Raw genomic sequence first — 17,767 nt, forward strand, 5'->3', positions numbered from 1 at the left:
AGAGAACCTGAAGGCCTACAAGGCCGCCTACAAGGCCAAACTGCTGAGCCAGAGCAAGCCGAGCCAGGACAACGATCGACACATCCAGGTGCTGTAACGCAACGCTGAAGAGTTGCTGTGTAGCTGGTTGCACCAACAATAAATTCAAAAAGCACTGATCTCTGATCTGTTCCCCTGCCATGTCCTAAAAAAGAAATCTGAAAAATGTACCAAAAATTTTTGAAAAAAATAACCAAAAAAAGTGACAAATGTCTGAATTTTTTTTTTAAAACTGTCAAAAAACGTTTCCAATTTTTTTCGAAAAAATTCTGAAAATTGTCTGAAAAGTAAGTAAATAGATATAATAGTATCCATATTTATAATATACATACTATGACATAACAATAGAAGCATATAGAATAAAGAAGCGGGTTAACGAGGCGTTCTCTCTGACATCTGAGGCTCAGACCGTACCTGAATATTCAGTCAGAGTGCTGAACGGCTAAATGATGCTGCTGACGGTGACTAGCACGGCCAGCTAACGTTAGCTTGAGTAATACAGTCACACATTAACGTTACAGCAGCATCAGACTAAAGATCATCCTACAGATCAAACACAGTCTAATATTCCAGATGAAGAGAGGACCCGGGTTGTAAAGGAGCTGATGGCTCTGACCTCAGATCAGTGTTAGAGATGACTGACGGTCCGTTTGTCTCACCAGGATCTGGAGAAAGTTCTGGACGTCTTCAACATCACGTTAACCCGCCAGCAGGCCCACATGGAGGTAAACACCGCCTCTGACCAGACGACACTTTCATTACAGAACATTAACACAACATGACCCTCCTCTTCCTCTTCCTCCTCCTCACTCCTCTTCCTCCTCCTCCTCACTCCTCCTCCTCTTCCTCTTCCTCTTCCTCCTCCTCACTCCTCTTCCTCTTCCTCCTCTTCCTCCTCCTCCTCCTCCTCACTCCTCTTCCTCCTCCTCACTCCTCTTCCTCTTCCTCCTCTTCCTCCTCCTCCTCCTCCTCACTCCTCTTCCTCCTCCTCTTCCTCCTCCTCCCCTCCTCCTCCTCTTCCTCCTCCTCCTCCTCCTCCTCCTCCTCCCCTTCCTCCTCCACCTCCTCCTCTTCCTCCTCCTCACTCCTCTTCCTCCTCCTCCTCTTCCTCCTCCTCCTCCTCCTCCTCCTCCTCCTCCTCCCCTTCCTCCTCCGCCTCCTCCTCTTCCTCCTCCTCCTCATCCTCCTCCTCTTCTTCCTCCTCTTCCTCTTCTTCCTCCTCTTCCTCTTCCTCACTCCTCCTCCTCTTCTTCCTCCTCCTCCTCCTCCTTTCTCCTCCTCCTCCTCTCTCCTCCTCCTCCTCCTCCTCCTCCTCCTCCTCCTCCTCCTCCTCTTCGTCCTCCAGGTGATCAGGTCTGGACAGAAGGTGGTGGGGAAGAAGGCGGCGGGGGGTCAGAAGCAGGGAGGAGGAGGAGGTTTCTTCAGCAGCTTGTTCGGTAGAAAGGCCAAGAAGGAGGAGCAGGAGCCGGAGGAGATCAAGGAGAGGGAGAGTAAGTGGAAACAACCAACGAGACCCATCAGGTTAACGACTTCATCACCACTTTATCCGGATATACATGTGTGTCGTCTGCAGATAGTCATAAATCTCTGGATGTCTATAGATAACTATCCTTCAGTAGAGTCAGTCAGAAAGAGAGTCGGACTTAAGTACAGTACTTGCTTTAAGGTGTTGTATGTCCCATGTAGCCGTGGACTGAAGACACGTGTCTCCTCTGGTGTTCAGGTTCGGGGTTAGACGAGCTCATGACGGCCAAGGAGAAAGAAAAGCTCTACACTGCGATCGGCTACAGCGGCAGCTCTCACAACCTGACTTTACCCAAACAGGTGAGAACACACCTGAACGTCTCTGCAGCACGATTCCGCCTCCTCCACCAACAGCTGGACAAACTTAAATATTAGAATTAACCAACAGTTTTATTCTTTTACTTGGACACCAGCAGGACTTCTGATGGTATAAAGTGGATTTCTGGTTTAAACAGAACCAGGACTTTCTGGGTTGAACTTGTGTGTGTGTGTGTGTGTGTTCAGTACGTGGCGGTGGTCGTCACATTCCAGCTGTTCAGGACCTCAGTGACGGTCAGAGAGCAGCCGGACGTCCCCGAGATCCTCAAAGTCCAGATGATCGACCTCAGCACCAAAATATCTCAGAGACCTGGAGCTCAGGCCTTCAGGTCAGTGTCTACCCACCACCCCCCCACAAAACAAGCGTAGCAAAACAACACAGCGTAACAACGCAGCGTAACAACGCAGCGTAAAAACACAGCCTAACAACGCAGCGTAAAAACACAGCCTAACAACGCAGCCTAACAACGCCCGCCTAACAACACAGCGTAGCAACGCAGCGTAAAAACACGGCCTAACAACGTAGTAGCATAACAACGCAGCCTAACAACGCAACGTAAAATCGCAGCCTAACAACGCAGCGTAACAACGCAGCGTAAAAACACAGCCTAACAACGCAGCGTAAAAACACAGCCTAACAACGCAGCCTAACAACGCCCGCCTAACAACACAGCGTAGCAACGCAGCGTAAAAACACGGCCTAACAACGTAGTAGCATAACAACGCAGCCTAACAACGCAACGTAAAATCGCAGCCTAACAACGCAGCGTAACAACGCAGCGTAAAAACACAGCCTAACAACGCAGCGTAAAAACACAGCCTAACAACGCAGCCTAACAACGCCCGCCTAACAACACAGCGTAACAACGCAGCGTAACAACACAGCCTAACAACGCAGCCTAACAACGCCCGCCTAACAACACAGCGTAGCAACGCAGCGTAAAAACACGGCCTAACAACGTAGTAGCATAACAACGCAGCCTAACAACGCAACGTAAAATCGCAGCCTAACAACGCAGTGTAAAAACGCAGCCTAACAACGTAGCCTAACAACGCAGCGTAGCAACGCAGCGTAGCAACGTAGCCTAACAACGTAGCCTAACAACGCAGCCTAACAACGCAGCCTAACAACGTAGCATAACAACGCAGCCTAACAACGCAACGTAAAATCGCAGCCTAACAACGCAGTGTAAAAACGCAGCCTAACAACGTAGCCTAACAACGCAGCGTAGCAACGCAGCCTAACAACGCAGCCTAACAACGCAGCGTAGCAACGTAGCCTAACAACGTAGCCTAACAACGCAGCCTAACAACGCAGCCTAACAACGCAGCCTAACAACGTAGCCTAACAACGCAGCGTAACAACGCAGCGTAAAAACGCAGTCTAACAACGTAGTAGTGTGACAACGTAGCCTAACAACGCAGCGTAGCAACGCAGCCTAACAACGCAGCCTAACAACGTAGCGTAGCAACGTAGCCTAACAACGCAGCGTAAAAACGCAGTCTAACAACGTAGTAGTGTGACAACGTAGCCTAACAACGCAGCGTAGCAACGCAGCCTAACAACGCAGCCTAACAACGCAGCCTAACAACGTAGCCTAACAACGCAGCCTAACAACGCAGCCTAACAACGTAGCCTAACAACGCAGCCTAACAACGCAGCGTAAAAACGCAGCCTAACAACGTAGCGTAGCAACGTAGCCTAACAACGCAGCGTAAAAACGCAGCCTAACAACGTAGTAGCGTGACAACGTAGTCTAACAACGCAGCCTAACAACGTAGTGTAATCGCTACGATGATTAACCATCACTTCCATATGTAATCATGATTGATCGCAAATTAATCGTACGTTTTATCTGTTGTAAATGTACCTTAAAGGGAGATTTGTTGAGTATTTAATCCTCTTATCAACATGGGAGTAGACACATATGCTGCTTCATGTAAATGCATGTATTTATGTATTACTGTATCTCCTCTGTAGCTCCGGGGCTCTGACCCTGCGTTGTGTCTGTCCTCCTGCAGGGTGGAGGCGGCGTTGGAGCACTGGTTTGTTACAGGTCTACAGCAGCAGGGCGAGGTACCTTCACTCATTGCCACCGTGGGAGACTCGTCCTCCTCTCTGCTTAGCTTCGTGTTCGAGTTAAACCCCGAGGAGAGCGCCGCCGACCAGCTGCTCAGAGTCCACTCTCAGCCTGTCGAGATCATCTACGACGCGGTAAACAGGAACCCGCCACCTGACCTCAGATCAGATCTCTCACGTCTGGTTTTCATGTGTTTATCAGATCATCAGGGTGAGGATGTTCCTACATGTGAAATGTGTTTTCCTGCTGTTTGTCCTCCAGCTGACGGTGAACAGTATGGCCGACTTCTTCAAGACGGGGAAAGGTGTCGATCTGGAGGTCCTGACCTCGGCCACGCTCTCCAAACTGGAGGAGATCAAAGATAAAACTGCCACAGGTCAGTTTAATGAATGTATTGATCGAGTGTGGTCGCATACACAACGATAAAACAGCATTAGTTATTATTTGGCACGGTCTGAATCTGCAGAGCCTGAACGCTCCGGGGAGAAGGACTCGCCGTCCAGGCTCTCTTTGTTTTGTTACGTTAATTGACAAATTCGGGTGATGCCATCTGGTTTTAGTTGTTCCAGTAGAGGACAGTCTGGTCCTCATCAGGACTCTGATTGATACTGGTTTTAGTTGTTCCAGTAGAGGACAGTCTGGTCCTCATCAGGACTCTGATTGATACTGGTTTTAGTTGTTCCAGTAGAGGACAGTCTGGTCCTCATCAGGACTCTGATGGATACTGGTTTTAGTTGTTCCAGTAGAGGACAGTCTGGTCCTCATCAGGACTCTGATTGATACTGGTTTTAGTTGTTCCAGTAGAGGACAGTCTGGTCCTCATCAGGACTCTGATTGATACTGGTTTTAGTTGTTCCAGTAGAGGACAGTCTGGTCCTCATCAGGACTCTGATGGATACTGGTCTCTGCAGGTTTGTCTCACATCATTGAGACCAGGAAGGTCCTGGACATGAGGATTGACCTGAAGCCGTCCTACCTGCTCATACCAAAGTCTGGTTTCTACAGCGACAAGTCGGACCTCATCATCGTAGACTTCGGCAGCCTACAGGTCAGTTCTTTTTTTTATTTTCGGTGATGGGTCTTATCAAAGTTTGTTTTTTTCTTTGGGCTTTACAACACATTTAGGATGAGATAGAACTTTTATTATCCCAAGGGGAACTTGTTGACTTGTTTAAGACAAGGGTCGGATGTTTTCACTGCCCAGATGTTGGCCTGCGTACACAGCTGTTTGTTCAGTTTGTTAAGTGTGGTGGAACATGTGTGTGTTTGTAGTTGAACAGTGTTGAGCAGAGTGGTTCGTCTTCATCCTCCTTCTCCTCTCTGGAGGAAATCATGGATCGAGCTTATGAGAGATACAACGTGGAGCTACGACGAGTCCAGGTGCTCTACAGCAAATCAGGTACACGAGTAATACTCACACACACACACACACACACACACACACACACATATATACAACTACACAACTGCTTGTAAGTCCATATCTCATTAAATCAGTTGTAAATTAATTCCAGGTGAGGCGTGGAAGTCAGCTAGGCTGCAGGGTTCATCAGTCCAACACATCCTCCAGCCAATGGACTTCACTGTCCAGCTGGCCAAGTGCATGGTGGAGAAGGACGCCAGGATGCCCAGGTACGAGTCTTACCTGTGGACAGGTGTCCGGTCTGTCTGCTGACTCGCCTGCTGACTGACCCGTACACGTTTTGTCACTAATCTTGGGCTGTCTGTGCTGCAGGTTCAAGGTGTCGGGGGAGCTGCCGCTGCTGCACGTTAAGATCTCAGACCAGAAGATCCACAATGTTCTGGATCTGGTCGACAGCATCCCACTGCCCAACATGGGCTCCCCACCTTCCACCCCCACAGAGAAGGTACACTTGGTACAATCCGGTTCTACTGTGATTACGCCCACTTCTGCGTTCAGCGTTCTGTACCAAGTTGAGGGAAGGGGAGTGACGGGGTGAGGGCAGGATGTGTGACAGGGGAAGGTTGTGGACAAACGAAAAGATTGGAAGGAGGAGTTTGGGGGAGTTATGGGAGTTTGGGGGAGTTTATGGGAGTGAAGGACAGAAGTTTGAAAGATTGAAGAGAAATGTTTTGGGAAGTTGTCGGTATGTTTTGGGAAGAGATGGGAGAAGTTTGAGGAGTGACGTGGGAAGTTGGGAATCACAGTGGGACTGCAGCTCCGGACTGATATCACCATATTTGGGCGTGTTTCCTGATGTAGGGGCTGTCCTTGGCCGAGGCCAGACCGCGGGCGCTCAGCCTTCACAACGCCCTCCTGAACACCTTGGAAACAGGTCAGTGCTGCCCACACTCTGATTGGCTGTTTAACATTGTTAAATCATGAAAACTAATACTGAAACAAAGAATTACCAAATAGAAAATTACTTTTCATGTATTTTCATTCCACTGGTAAAGTCACGGATCTGTTTCTTACATTTAGTGATTTATGTAACAAACTGAGGGAGTAAAAACAGTCCATCTGTTTATCACTATTAAACTATTATAAATAATAATTATTATCATCATGTTATAATCTGTTTTATTGCTGCTGTGTTTTAGATTCAGATGAAGACACCAGTGAGAAGTCGACAGATGAAGATCACCAGCGCTCGGCTCTGGAGGAACTCATCGACCTTCACTTCAAGTTTGAAGTCAAAGAGGTTTGTTTGTTTCTCTGGTCTCAGGTCATGTGACTCATCAGCCTTTATAACAGCGTGAAGTTCTATATAGTGCGTCCATGTGAGACAGTAGTGTGTGGGGTGTGTTCAGGTGCTGTTGGAGCTGACCCGGCAGGTGGACCAGGAGAAGACCGTCCTGTCCCTCAGCGTCTGCCAGCTGGGAGCCGAAGGGAAGACGCGGAGCTTCGACATGAGTATCACTTCATACCTGCGCAGAGTCACGCTCGACTACTGTGACGTACCAGGTAACATATAGCTGACTGATGTCAACATCTTTACACCGTGATATGAACTTCTGGTCGTCCACGGGCCTGAACCTGGAGTCTTCTCTTGCTGTGGGGAGAAGGACTTGCCGTCCACTCTATTTTTGTCTTGTTCTGCTAATTGGCACTTTTGGGGATGCCGTTGTTTATTAAATGTTTGTAGTAATGTATCAACAGATAAACCCGACTTCAGTTGAACAATGTCGGCGTTCATTTAGACTCAAATCGTTGTCCACGTTGTCCACTGAGTTTGACTAACGGGATAATGGGCTAAGCCGACTAGCATGCTACAGCTGATAGACAATAACTGCTGCTCTGCCAAAACTTTCTCGGTAAGACTGGCTCGGGGGTAGAGCGGGTCGTCCTTCAATCACAAGGTTGGCGGTTCGATCCCCGGCTGTCTGCAAGTATCGTTGAGCAAGACACTGAACCCCAGGTTGCATCCTGGGCGCTTCACAGCAGCCCACTGCTCCTAAAGCTCAGGATGGGTTCAATGCAGAGGTCAAAGTTCATGTATGTGACGATTAAAATAAAGTTTTAAAAGTTTTTTTATTTTATTTTTTGTTTAAGAATTTATTTTCCGCATGTTCGAGTAGTAGACTTTAATAGACTGTTCTGATAGTTTAGGTCACTGTGCGTACCGAAGGGAAGTCACATACCGAACCGAACGGAATGTGACGGAGCTCTGCAGAGAGACACGTTGTAGTCTCCGACCAAAACTCCGGTGTCTCCCCCATTCCCTCCGGCCGCGGTCGGGAGGCTGAGGCGGGAAAAGCCAACACTAGGATCAGCATTGATTCACGGAGAGACCTTGGTCTGGTCAGCTAACATTACTGCCAAGCAGCTGAAATATAGAGTGATATTGTGCTTTTAGCTGACGTGTGTCTCCTCACTGTGTTGAGCGATGCTCCTTCATGTCTATGTAGAGCGAGCACAAGCGCCAGCAACAGTACGCTGACTTTAGTTGACTTAACGGACACAGGTGAAGCTGTTAACAAGACATTTCTGATTCTTACAAACAGTCCCTTTAAAATGTGTGTTGTTGGTGTGTTTTTTTGTTCAGACGGCAGGAACCATCCTCTCCACCTGATCAGCTCCTCGGAGAAGCAGGGCTCCGACCTGCTGAAGGTGGAGTTCATCAAGGTGAGCGCAAACACAAGTTTGTTTGTTTGGGGAGTGATGGGTAACACTGATGATGTAATGCTGCTGATGATGAAATGCTGATGATGTAATGCTGATGATGTAATGCTGCTGATGATGAAATGCTGATGATGTAACACTGATGATGTAACGCTGATGATGTAACGCTGATGTTACGTCCGATTCCAGATGTGAACATGTTTTTGTGTGTCTGTCCGACAGGCCGACCCCGGCGGTCCCAGCTTCCAGACGCTGTTCAACAACACGGAGCAAACACTGAAGGTGGGTGGACGAGGTTTCCATAGCAACAGATGGCAGGATCCATATATGAAATAACCAGGTGTTGACAGGTGTCTCACAGCTGTTTCCCTGCTGGTGTTTCAGGTAGAGTTCTCCTCTCTGGACTTCCTCCTTCACACTAAAGCTCTGCTGTCAACCATCAACTACTTGAACAGCGCCATGCCGTCGCAACTCACCGCCACCCGCGACCGGGACAACAAAAAACAGGTGGAGAAGCCCGGACAGGGCCGGACAGGTGAGTCCATACTGTCTGCTCACAGGTGTTGTCCCCGTCTCATGTTCTGTATCTGACAGGAAGCACCTTTGACTCGTGTCTCTGCAGTGTCTAAAGGAGCCAAAGATGGCGGCGTGTTCAGCTTCAAGCTGTTCGCCATGTTGGGTTGTTTCCACGTGGAGGTGTGTGACGATCGCTGCAGCATCGCTGACATCAGAGTCCAAGGTACGAACACATGGTTTCATTCAATCTGAAGGAGTAAAGTGACCGTTCAAGCCCTTTCCTGTTAGTAACCATGGTGACTTGTTTAGTGGGTTAAATGATCATGTGACGCCTGCAGGTATCGATGCGTCGGTGTTGGTGCGGGCGAAGGAGACGGAGGTGTTCGCTCGACTCAGAGACATCGTGGTCACAGACGTCAACCCCAGAACCATCCACAGAAAGGTCACGACCTCATATTGTATTGTCGTCGCTGTGCCGTTCTGTATTCATTATTATTCATTAAAGCTTTATATGAGATGATGCTGACCTCGTTCTTCCTCACCTCTCCTCTTCCTCCCCTCGTTCTTCCTCCCCCCTCCTCTTCTTCCCCCTGCAGGCGGTGTCCATCATGGGCGAGGAGGTGTTCAGCTTCAAACTCTCCTTGTTTCCGGGGGCGACGGAGGGGGACGGTTACACGGACACGTCGAGGGTGGACGGGAAGGTCACGATGCGTCTGGGCTGCATCCAGATAGTCTACCTGCACAAGTTCCTCATGTCGCTGCTGGTCAGATATTATACATCTATATACATGCATATCATATTTATACAGGTATCTACAGTATTTACACAGCATCTATTTGTGTATATATACACAAATATACATAGATGTGTATTTTTGTGTATCTATATATGTATGTGTGTATATCTGTGTGTGTGTGTGTGTGTATATATATATATATATTTTTGTATATATACACAAATGTACATATACACAAGTATACATATATATGCACAGATATAGATATACACACAAATGTACACATATACACAAATATACATATAAACACAAATATACATATAAACACAAATATACATATTATGCACAATTTAACTTATAAACTCAAAGATTCATATTTATACATAGACACATTTATTGTCTGTATGTATTTGTTGGTTTGTGTTTTCAGTTGCAGTAGTTTATATATATTTAGAAGTGTTATACGTAGATTTGTTTGTACTGAGCGTATCGTGATGTTTTTGTCTGATCATTTCAACATAAAGTCACTGACAGATGAAATATGAGCTTTTAGAACATCGTGATTTAAATGAGGAATATTTCAGTGTTCCTGCTGGAAGTTGATTTACATCCTCTGATTTACAGACGTCTCTTTATACGTCCACGGACACACACTCATTTTCAGTCCAAAATGGCGGCAGCGCTACCGCAGCGCCATCTAGCGGCTTTTAAAGTGAACTTTAAAGTGTGATGTGTTTCTTATTGTGACAACTGAACATGCTGTGTTTCCTGTTTCCTGTTTCTTGTTGCATGCTTCTCTCTACAGTTTCTTGTGTCTCATGTTTCTCGTCTTGTTGATGTGTTTTGTTCTTCCAGGCTTCTTTTAGCTTTCAGTATGCGTCTGCTGACGAGGTACAGCTTCCAGCATGCAGCTCTGAACTGCATCAAACCTTCTGCTTTAGCTTCACTCAGCGACTCCACTGCACCTTCAGTCCCCCTTAAATATCACCTGGTTTCATGTTGTCAACAGGACGCGGTTTACCCTCGACTAGCACAGCTGCTTTTTAGTCGTCAACGACATGTTGGAACTCAGTTTGAAATCGGAGAGCAGAAAACTAAATATTCACTAACATCAGAGCTATTTATAACAGACTGTCGCTACGTATAACAGACCGTCGCTACGTATAGCAGACCGTCGCTACGTATAGCAGACCGTTGCTATGTATAATAGACCGTTGCTATGTATAGCAGACCGTTGCTACGTATAGCAGACCGTTGCTATGTATAGCAGACCGTTGCTATGTATAGAAGACCGTTGCTACGTATAACAGACCGTTGCTACGTATAACAGACCGTTGCTACGTATAGCAGACCGTTGCTACGTATAACAGACCGTTGCTACGTATAGCAGACCGTTGCTACGTATAACAGACCGTTGCTACGTATAGCAGACCGTTGCTACGTATAGCAGACCGTTGCTACGTATAGCAGACCGTTGCTACGTATAGCAGACCGTTGCTACGTATAACAGACCGTTGCTACGTATAACAGACCGTTGCTACGTATAACAGACCGTTGCTACGTATAACAGACCGTTGCTACGTATAACAGACCGTTGCTACGTATAGCAGACCGTTGCTACGTATAACAGACCGTTGCTATGTATAATAGACCGTTGCTATGTATAGCAGACCGTTGCTACGTATAGCAGACCGTTGCTATGTATAGCAGACCGCTGCTACCGACTTTCATGAGTCACTGAGCAGCTTTCATAGGAGTGAACGGGGCTTTGCCTCCAACGCTGTATCCATTTCTCTTTATACATCCATGGCGTCCTCTAGTGTCCTCGCCGGACCTGGTGGACATCTAACGCTGGATTTAACATTAGAGACATGGCTGCTGACTATTAATGGAACTCTTTAGCCACAAATTCACAGACTGACCGAACGCGGTCCAGACCTGTACGGGGTTTAGACCGAGTCTTGTTTAACAAAAAGAAGAGAGATTTTTCACCTTTTAGCCAAAATGCCACCGAACCGTGACTCCAGCCTCGTCAGTGTTTGATTAATACACCACAGCATTCATGAAATCTGAAAAATCACCTCAAACCACCTGCCACCACTTAACAGCTTTGAACTCTACCCGTCTGAGCCTGCGAGAACGCCGAATTCTCGCTCGATCCTCGCCAAAACGCGATGTTTTGTAGGATGCCGACAGGTCGACGGAGGGATGAAGGAATGCTTTTCATGCGACACTTATCAGAACTCACTTCCTCCATACGTGCTATGCAACTCACTCAGCCGCCATCATTACCCCCCCCCGTCCCCTCACTGCCACCCCCCCCTCCCTCCCGTCAGTCACATGACCTCTGCCTGTGTGACCTCACTTCCTTCCTTTGAAATGGAACTTTTTGAATTTCATTTTTGTTTCAAAAACTTTCAAAAACAACAACAAAAGAATCGTTATAAGAAGAAAATTAAGCAACTAATGTTCACCTAAATTATATATATATAATATATACACTATCCCTCTGAAGGTTTCTGAAACAGAAATGACGGCGTACACTCCGTGCAGGCAGTGAACGCCTCACATCGACTCCCTCTTGACCTTGCTCCTTCATGACGTTTTCTCCTCGTCTTCATCACGTGACGCTGGTGTCGTTTTTGTCGTCCTCACTCCCGATGATGTCTTTCTGTTCTTCAGATGTTCGTCGACAACTTCCAGACGGCCAAAGAAGCTCTGAGCGCCGCCACGGCTCAGGCGGCGGAGAAGGCGGCGTCCAGCGTTCGGGGCTTCGCCCAGAAGAGCTTCCGTCTGTCCATGGACATCAAGCTGAAGGCTCCGCTCATCATCATCCCCCAGTCCTCCACCTCCCATAATGCCGTGGTGGTGGACCTGGGTCTGATCACGGTGGGGAACAGCTTCTCTCTGCTGCCGGCGGAAGGTTTCTCTCTGCCGGCGGTGGTGGACAAGATGGACGTGAAGCTGACGCAGCTGAAGCTCTCCAGGTAGCAACACTGAATAACAATTCAGTAGAAGTGAAAAGATGTTGTTCTTTAAAGCCCTGTGAATCACTGCGTCAGTGAATCACTGCGTCAGTGAATCTGTGCTTATGTCTCATAAGTTGTTGCAGCAGTTTTTGGGGTTGATACCTTTTTTTACACAGATTTGGTGCTGAATTTAACCATTTTTTACCACCGGAGAATTGATAAAAATGCTCAATAATCCCTCCAAAATACCACATTAAGACACCAAGACCTTGAGGAACAACATAAAAAAATACATGCTGTGATTTGGGATCAAAATCTTTTTGAGATTTCTGCAAGAATTGGCATTTTTCAGCAATTGGATGGCGAGCACTTCTGTTGTGTAAACTGCTTAGAAACTCCCTTATTGTCAATCTAGCTAGGAAAGCCATCAAAAAGAAAAAAAAATGTCCAAAAATGTAAAAATAAAAGTCTGAAAAATTTCTAAAAATTTTTAAAAAAAAGTCCAACAAAAGTCCGAAAAAATGTCTGAAAAATGTCCCAAATTCTTTTTTTTTAAAGTTTTAAAAAATTTCCAAAAATATCCGACAAAAGTCAAGAAAAATTAAAAAAAAAACAATGTCTGAAAAAATCGAAAAATGTCCAAAGAAATGTCCAAAATAACATCCCCAAAAACTCAGAAAAATGTCCAACAAATGTCTGAAAAATGTCCAAAAAAAGTAAAGAAAAAAAAGTTTTAAAAAAAATTCCCAAAATATCCGACAGATGTCCGAAATTTTTTTTTCCAAAATAACGTCCAAAAAACCTCAGAAAAGATATATGAAAAAGAACGGAAACATTTCTGAAAAATGTCCAAAGCCAATCATCCTCTGAATGCTCTAGGTCTCTAGTTTGATCCATCCATCCTCTGAATGCTCTAGGTCTCTAGTCTGATCCATCCATCCTCTGAATGCTCTAGGTCTCTAGTTTGATCCATCCATCCATCCTCTGAATGCTCTAGGTCTCTAGTCTGATCCATCCATCCTCTGAATGCTCTAGGTCTCTAGTTTGATCCATCCATCCTCTGAATGCTCTAGGTCTCTAGTCTGATCCATCCATCCTCTGAATGCTCTAGGTCTCTAGTTTGATCCATCCATCCATCCTCTGAATGCTCTAGGTCTCTAGTTTGATCCATCCATCCTCTGAATGCTCTAGGTCTCTAGTCTGATCCATCCATCCTCTGAATGCTCTAGGTCTCTAGTCTGATCCATCCATCCTCTGAATGCTCTAGGTCTCTAGTCTGATCCATCCATCCTCTGAATGCTCTAGGTCTCTAGTTTGATCCATCCATCCTCTGAATGCTCTAGGTCTCTAGTTTGATCCATCCATCCTCTGAATGCTCTAGGTCTCTAGTTTGATCCATCCATCCTCTGAATGCTCTAGGTCTCTAGTTTGATCCATCCATCCTCTGAATGCTCTAGGTCTCTAGTTTGATCCATCCATCCTCTGAATGCTCTAGGTCTCTAGTCTGATCCATCCATCCTCTGAATGCTCTAGGTCTCTAGTTTGATCCATCCATCCTCTGAATGCTCTAGGTCTCTAGTTTGATCCATCCATCCTCTGAATGCTCTAGGTCTCTAGTCTGATCCGTCCATCCTCTGAATGCTCTAGGTCTCTAGTCTGATCCATCCATCCTCTGAATGCTCTAGGTCTCTAGTTTGATCCATCCATCCTCTGAATGCTCTAGGTCTCTAGTTTGATCCATCCATCCTCTGAATGCTCTAGGTCTCTAGTCTGATTCATCCATCCTCTGAATGCTCTAGGTCTCTAGTCTGATCCATCCATCCTCTGAATGCTCTAGGTCTCTAGTCTTATCCATCCATCCTCTGAATGCTCTAGGTCTCTAGTTTGTGGCTGTAAAGTTTCATGAGGCTGTGATTATCCTAGAGGTCACCACAGGTCATTTTATACAGTGAGGTCAATGAAATGTCTCCTATGGGGACTAACATCATCACACATGAATCCAGTTGGGCTCATTGGAACCACCAGAGTCTCAGCTTTAAAGCCAGACCCGATTTATGGAATTCAAGACTGTTTAGGGACCCCAGGATGTAGAAATATTCAAACACACCATTTTAGTATCTGAACAAACCATGACGACCCAACAGAGAACAGGAAGCTGATTAAATGTTGACTGAACGTGTTTTTAGAACCACGCTGCAGCAGGACTCGTCCCACCAGGACATCGAGATCCTCCAGCCAATCAACCTAGAGCTGCTCGTCACCAGGAACCTGGCTGCTTCCTGGTTCACCAAGATCCCCGGAGTCCAGGTCCAGGGAGTCCTGCGGTCCCTCAACGTAGGTCTCACTCGTTCGCTGTGGTTTAAAACTGTGATTTAAGTGTTCTTTCCAGAGTCAGATATAAACCTGTTGTGTGTTCGTCAGATGAGTCTGGGCAACGAGGACCTCGGTGTGCTGATGAAGATCCTGGTGGAGAACATCGGGGAGGGCAGTAAGGAGCACAGCATGGACGTCAAGAGACAGGTGGCTCAAGGTAACTTCACCCAGTGCATGATGGGAGATCTGAGAGGAACTCTTTATTTACTTTAAACACCACATCTCCGGTCATCATCAACACTGATCATATAGACCCTTAATGTGTGGACGTCATGATGAGGTCACGGTGTTAGCTGGAGGCTAACCAAAGCAAAGACTCCAGCTAACACTGTGATTTATACGCCCACTAAACACATCACCATGGTTACTAACAGGAAAGGGGATCATAGAATACCTTACTTTACCTTTGAGTTCTAGACTCACCTGGTTAAAATCACCTGAAGATCGTCTGAAGATCTGAAGACAGAGGTATATATATATATTTGAATGACTATTTTCCCTCCTCAGAGAAGGCGGAGCTTGCTGAGCAGCAGGTGGAGGTGGTGTCGTCACAGACGGGATCTGACGGCGTGTCGGCCGCCACCAACGGCGGTCTGACTGAAAACACCATCAACATTCTCCTGAACTTCGAAATCAAAGAAGTACGAAAGTCTGTGAAACATCAGAAACCATGAAACTAAAACAGGAAACGTTTGTCTATTTACTCCAACATGGCGGCGTTCTGCTGATTCTGTTTCCTGTTTCCTCTTCCAGGTGTTGCTAACGCTGAAGAAGCCCAGAGAGCAGCAGGAGTTACCTTTCCTGGTCTTTCATGTCGCTCACCTGGGCATCAACACTAAAGTCAGGAAGTACGACATGTGTGCCACAGCGTTCATCAACAAGATCACCATGAAGTGCCTGGAGTTCAAAGGTCAGAGCCTCTGTGAATGAAGGGTGGTTACATTATGGTGCTCTCTATGGTGTCCTTTAGTGTCCTCTATGGTGTCCTTTAGTGTCCTCTATGGTGTTCTCTAGTGCTCTCTAGTGTTCTCTATGGTGTCCTCTAGTGCTCTCTATGGTGTCCTTTAGTGTTCTCTATGGTGTCCTCTAGTGCTCTCTATGGTGTCCTTTAGTGTCCTCTATGGTGTCCTCTAGTGTTCTCTATGGTGTCCTCTAGTGCTCTCTATGGTGTCCTTTAGTGTTCTCTATGGTGTCCTCTAGTGCTCTCTATGGTGTCCTTTAGTGTTCTCTATGGTGTCCTTTAGTGTCCTCTATGGTGTCCTTTAGTGTTCTCTATGGTGTCCTCTAGTGTTCTCTATGGTGTCCTCTAGTGCTCTCTATGGTGTCCTTTAGTGTCCTCTATGGTGTTCTCTAGTGTTCTCTAGTGTTCTCTATGGTGTCCTCTAGTGCTCTCTATGGTGTCCTTTAGTGTCCTCTATGGTGTCCTCTAGTGTTCTCTATGGTGTCCTCTAGTGCTCTCTATGGTGTCCTTTAGTGTTCTCTATGGTGTCCTCTAGTGCTCTCTATGGTGTCCTTTAGTGTTCTCTATGGTGTCCTTTAGTGTCCTCTATGGTGTCCTTTAGTGTTCTCTATGGTGTCCTCTAGTGTTCTCTATGGTGTCCTCTAGTGCTCTCTATGGTGTCCTTTAGTGTCCTCTATGGTGTCCTTTAGTGTCCTCTATGGTGTCCTCTAGTGTTCTCTATGGTGTCCTTAAGTGTCCTCTATGGTGTCCTCTAGTGTTCTCTTTGGTGTCCTTTAGTGTCCTCTATGGTGTCCCTTAGTGTTCTCTATGGTGTCCTCTAGTTTACTCTATGGTGTCCTTTAGTATTCTCTATGGTGACCTTTAATGTTCTCTATAGTGTCCTCTAGTATTCTCTATGGTGTCCTTTAGTGTTCTCTATGGTGTCCTCTAGTGTTCTCTATGGTGTCCTCTAGTATTCTCTATGGTGTCCTTTAATGTTCTCTATGGTGTCCTCTAGTATTCTCTCTGGTGTCCTTTAATGTTCTCTATGGTGTCCTTTAGTGTTCTCTATGGTGTCCTTTAATGTTCTCTGTGGTGTCCTCTAGTATTCTCTCTGGTGTCCTTTAGTGTTCTCTATGGTGACCTCTAGTGTTCTCTATAGTGTCCTCTAGTATTCTCTATGGTGTCCTTTAATGTTCTCTATGGTGTCCTTTAATGTTCTCTATGGTGTCCTCTAGTGTTCTCTATGGTGTCCTTTATTATTCTCTGTGGTGTTCTTTAGTGTTCTCTATGGTGTCCTCTAGTGTTCTCTATGGTGTCCTCTAGTATTCTCTATGGTGTCCTTTAGTGTTCTCTATGGTGACCTCTAGTGTTCTCTATAGTGTCCTCTAGTATTCTCTATGGTGTCCTTTAATGTTCTCTATGGTGTCCTTTAATGTTCTCTGTGGTGTCCTTTAGTGTTCTCTATGGTGACCTCTAGTGTTCTCTATAGTGTCCTCTAGTATTCTCTATGGTGTCCTTTAATGTTCTCTATGGTGTCCTTTAATGTTCTCTATGGTGTCCTCTAGTATTCTCTATGGTGTCCTTTAATGTTCTCTATGGTGTCCTTTAATGTTCTCTATGGTGTCCTCTAGTGTTCTCTATGGTGTCCTTTATTATTCTCTGTGGTGTTCTTTAGTGTTCTCTATGGTGTCCTCTAGTGTTCTCTATGGTGTCCTCTAGTATTCTCTATGGTGTCCTTTAATGTTCTCTGTGGTGTCCTTTAGTGTTCTCTATGGTGACCTCTAGTGTTCTCTATAGTGTCCTCTAGTATTCTCTATGGTGTCCTTTAATGTTCTCTATGGTGTCCTTTAATGTTCTCTATGGTGTCCTCTAGTGTTCTCTATGGTGTCCTTTATTATTCTCTGTGGTGTTCTTTAGTGTTCTCTATGGTGTCCTCTAGTGTTCTCTATGGTGTCCTCTAGTATTCTCTATGGTGTCCTTTAGTGTTCTCTATGGTGACCTCTAGTGTTCTCTATAGTGTCCTCTAGTATTCTCTATGGTGTCCTTTAATGTTCTCTATGGTGTCCTTTAATGTTCTCTGTGGTGTCCTTTAGTGTTCTCTATGGTGTCCTCTAGTGTTCTCTATAGTGTCCTCTAGTATTCTCTATGGTGTCCTTTAGTGTTCTCTATGGTGACCTCTAGTG

General features: G+C 46.0%; 1 protein-coding gene across 10 annotated transcripts in view; it reads left to right on the plus strand.

Moving 5' to 3' along the window:
- Positions 1-17,767, plus strand: part of vps13c (vacuolar protein sorting 13 homolog C) — a 79,833-nt gene that overhangs the window by 17,367 nt on the left and 44,699 nt on the right. For all 10 annotated transcript variants that reach the window (XM_074657209.1, XM_074657165.1, XM_074657156.1 and 7 more), the window contains 25 exons: positions 1-88; positions 702-764; positions 1,385-1,529; positions 1,763-1,863; positions 2,068-2,210; positions 3,904-4,096; positions 4,224-4,338; positions 4,874-5,010; positions 5,235-5,361; positions 5,477-5,594; positions 5,698-5,830; positions 6,187-6,259; positions 6,525-6,625; positions 6,735-6,888; positions 7,970-8,049; positions 8,269-8,328; positions 8,431-8,581; positions 8,669-8,785; positions 8,901-9,004; positions 9,159-9,326; positions 11,982-12,286; positions 14,455-14,602; positions 14,690-14,798; positions 15,149-15,282; positions 15,395-15,551. The exon at positions 1-88 is cut by the window's left edge and continues 87 nt beyond it. In XM_074657209.1, coding sequence (XP_074513310.1) covers positions 1-88; positions 702-764; positions 1,385-1,529; positions 1,763-1,863; positions 2,068-2,210; positions 3,904-4,096; positions 4,224-4,338; positions 4,874-5,010; positions 5,235-5,361; positions 5,477-5,594; positions 5,698-5,830; positions 6,187-6,259; positions 6,525-6,625; positions 6,735-6,888; positions 7,970-8,049; positions 8,269-8,328; positions 8,431-8,581; positions 8,669-8,785; positions 8,901-9,004; positions 9,159-9,326; positions 11,982-12,286; positions 14,455-14,602; positions 14,690-14,798; positions 15,149-15,282; positions 15,395-15,551 — 3,224 coding nt within the window. The remainder of the gene's footprint in view (positions 89-701; positions 765-1,384; positions 1,530-1,762; positions 1,864-2,067; positions 2,211-3,903; positions 4,097-4,223; positions 4,339-4,873; positions 5,011-5,234; positions 5,362-5,476; positions 5,595-5,697; positions 5,831-6,186; positions 6,260-6,524; positions 6,626-6,734; positions 6,889-7,969; positions 8,050-8,268; positions 8,329-8,430; positions 8,582-8,668; positions 8,786-8,900; positions 9,005-9,158; positions 9,327-11,981; positions 12,287-14,454; positions 14,603-14,689; positions 14,799-15,148; positions 15,283-15,394; positions 15,552-17,767) is intronic.

Source organism: Sebastes fasciatus, chromosome 2, assembly GCF_043250625.1.
Source record: "Sebastes fasciatus isolate fSebFas1 chromosome 2, fSebFas1.pri, whole genome shotgun sequence".
NCBI lineage: Eukaryota > Metazoa > Chordata > Actinopteri > Perciformes > Sebastidae > Sebastes > Sebastes fasciatus.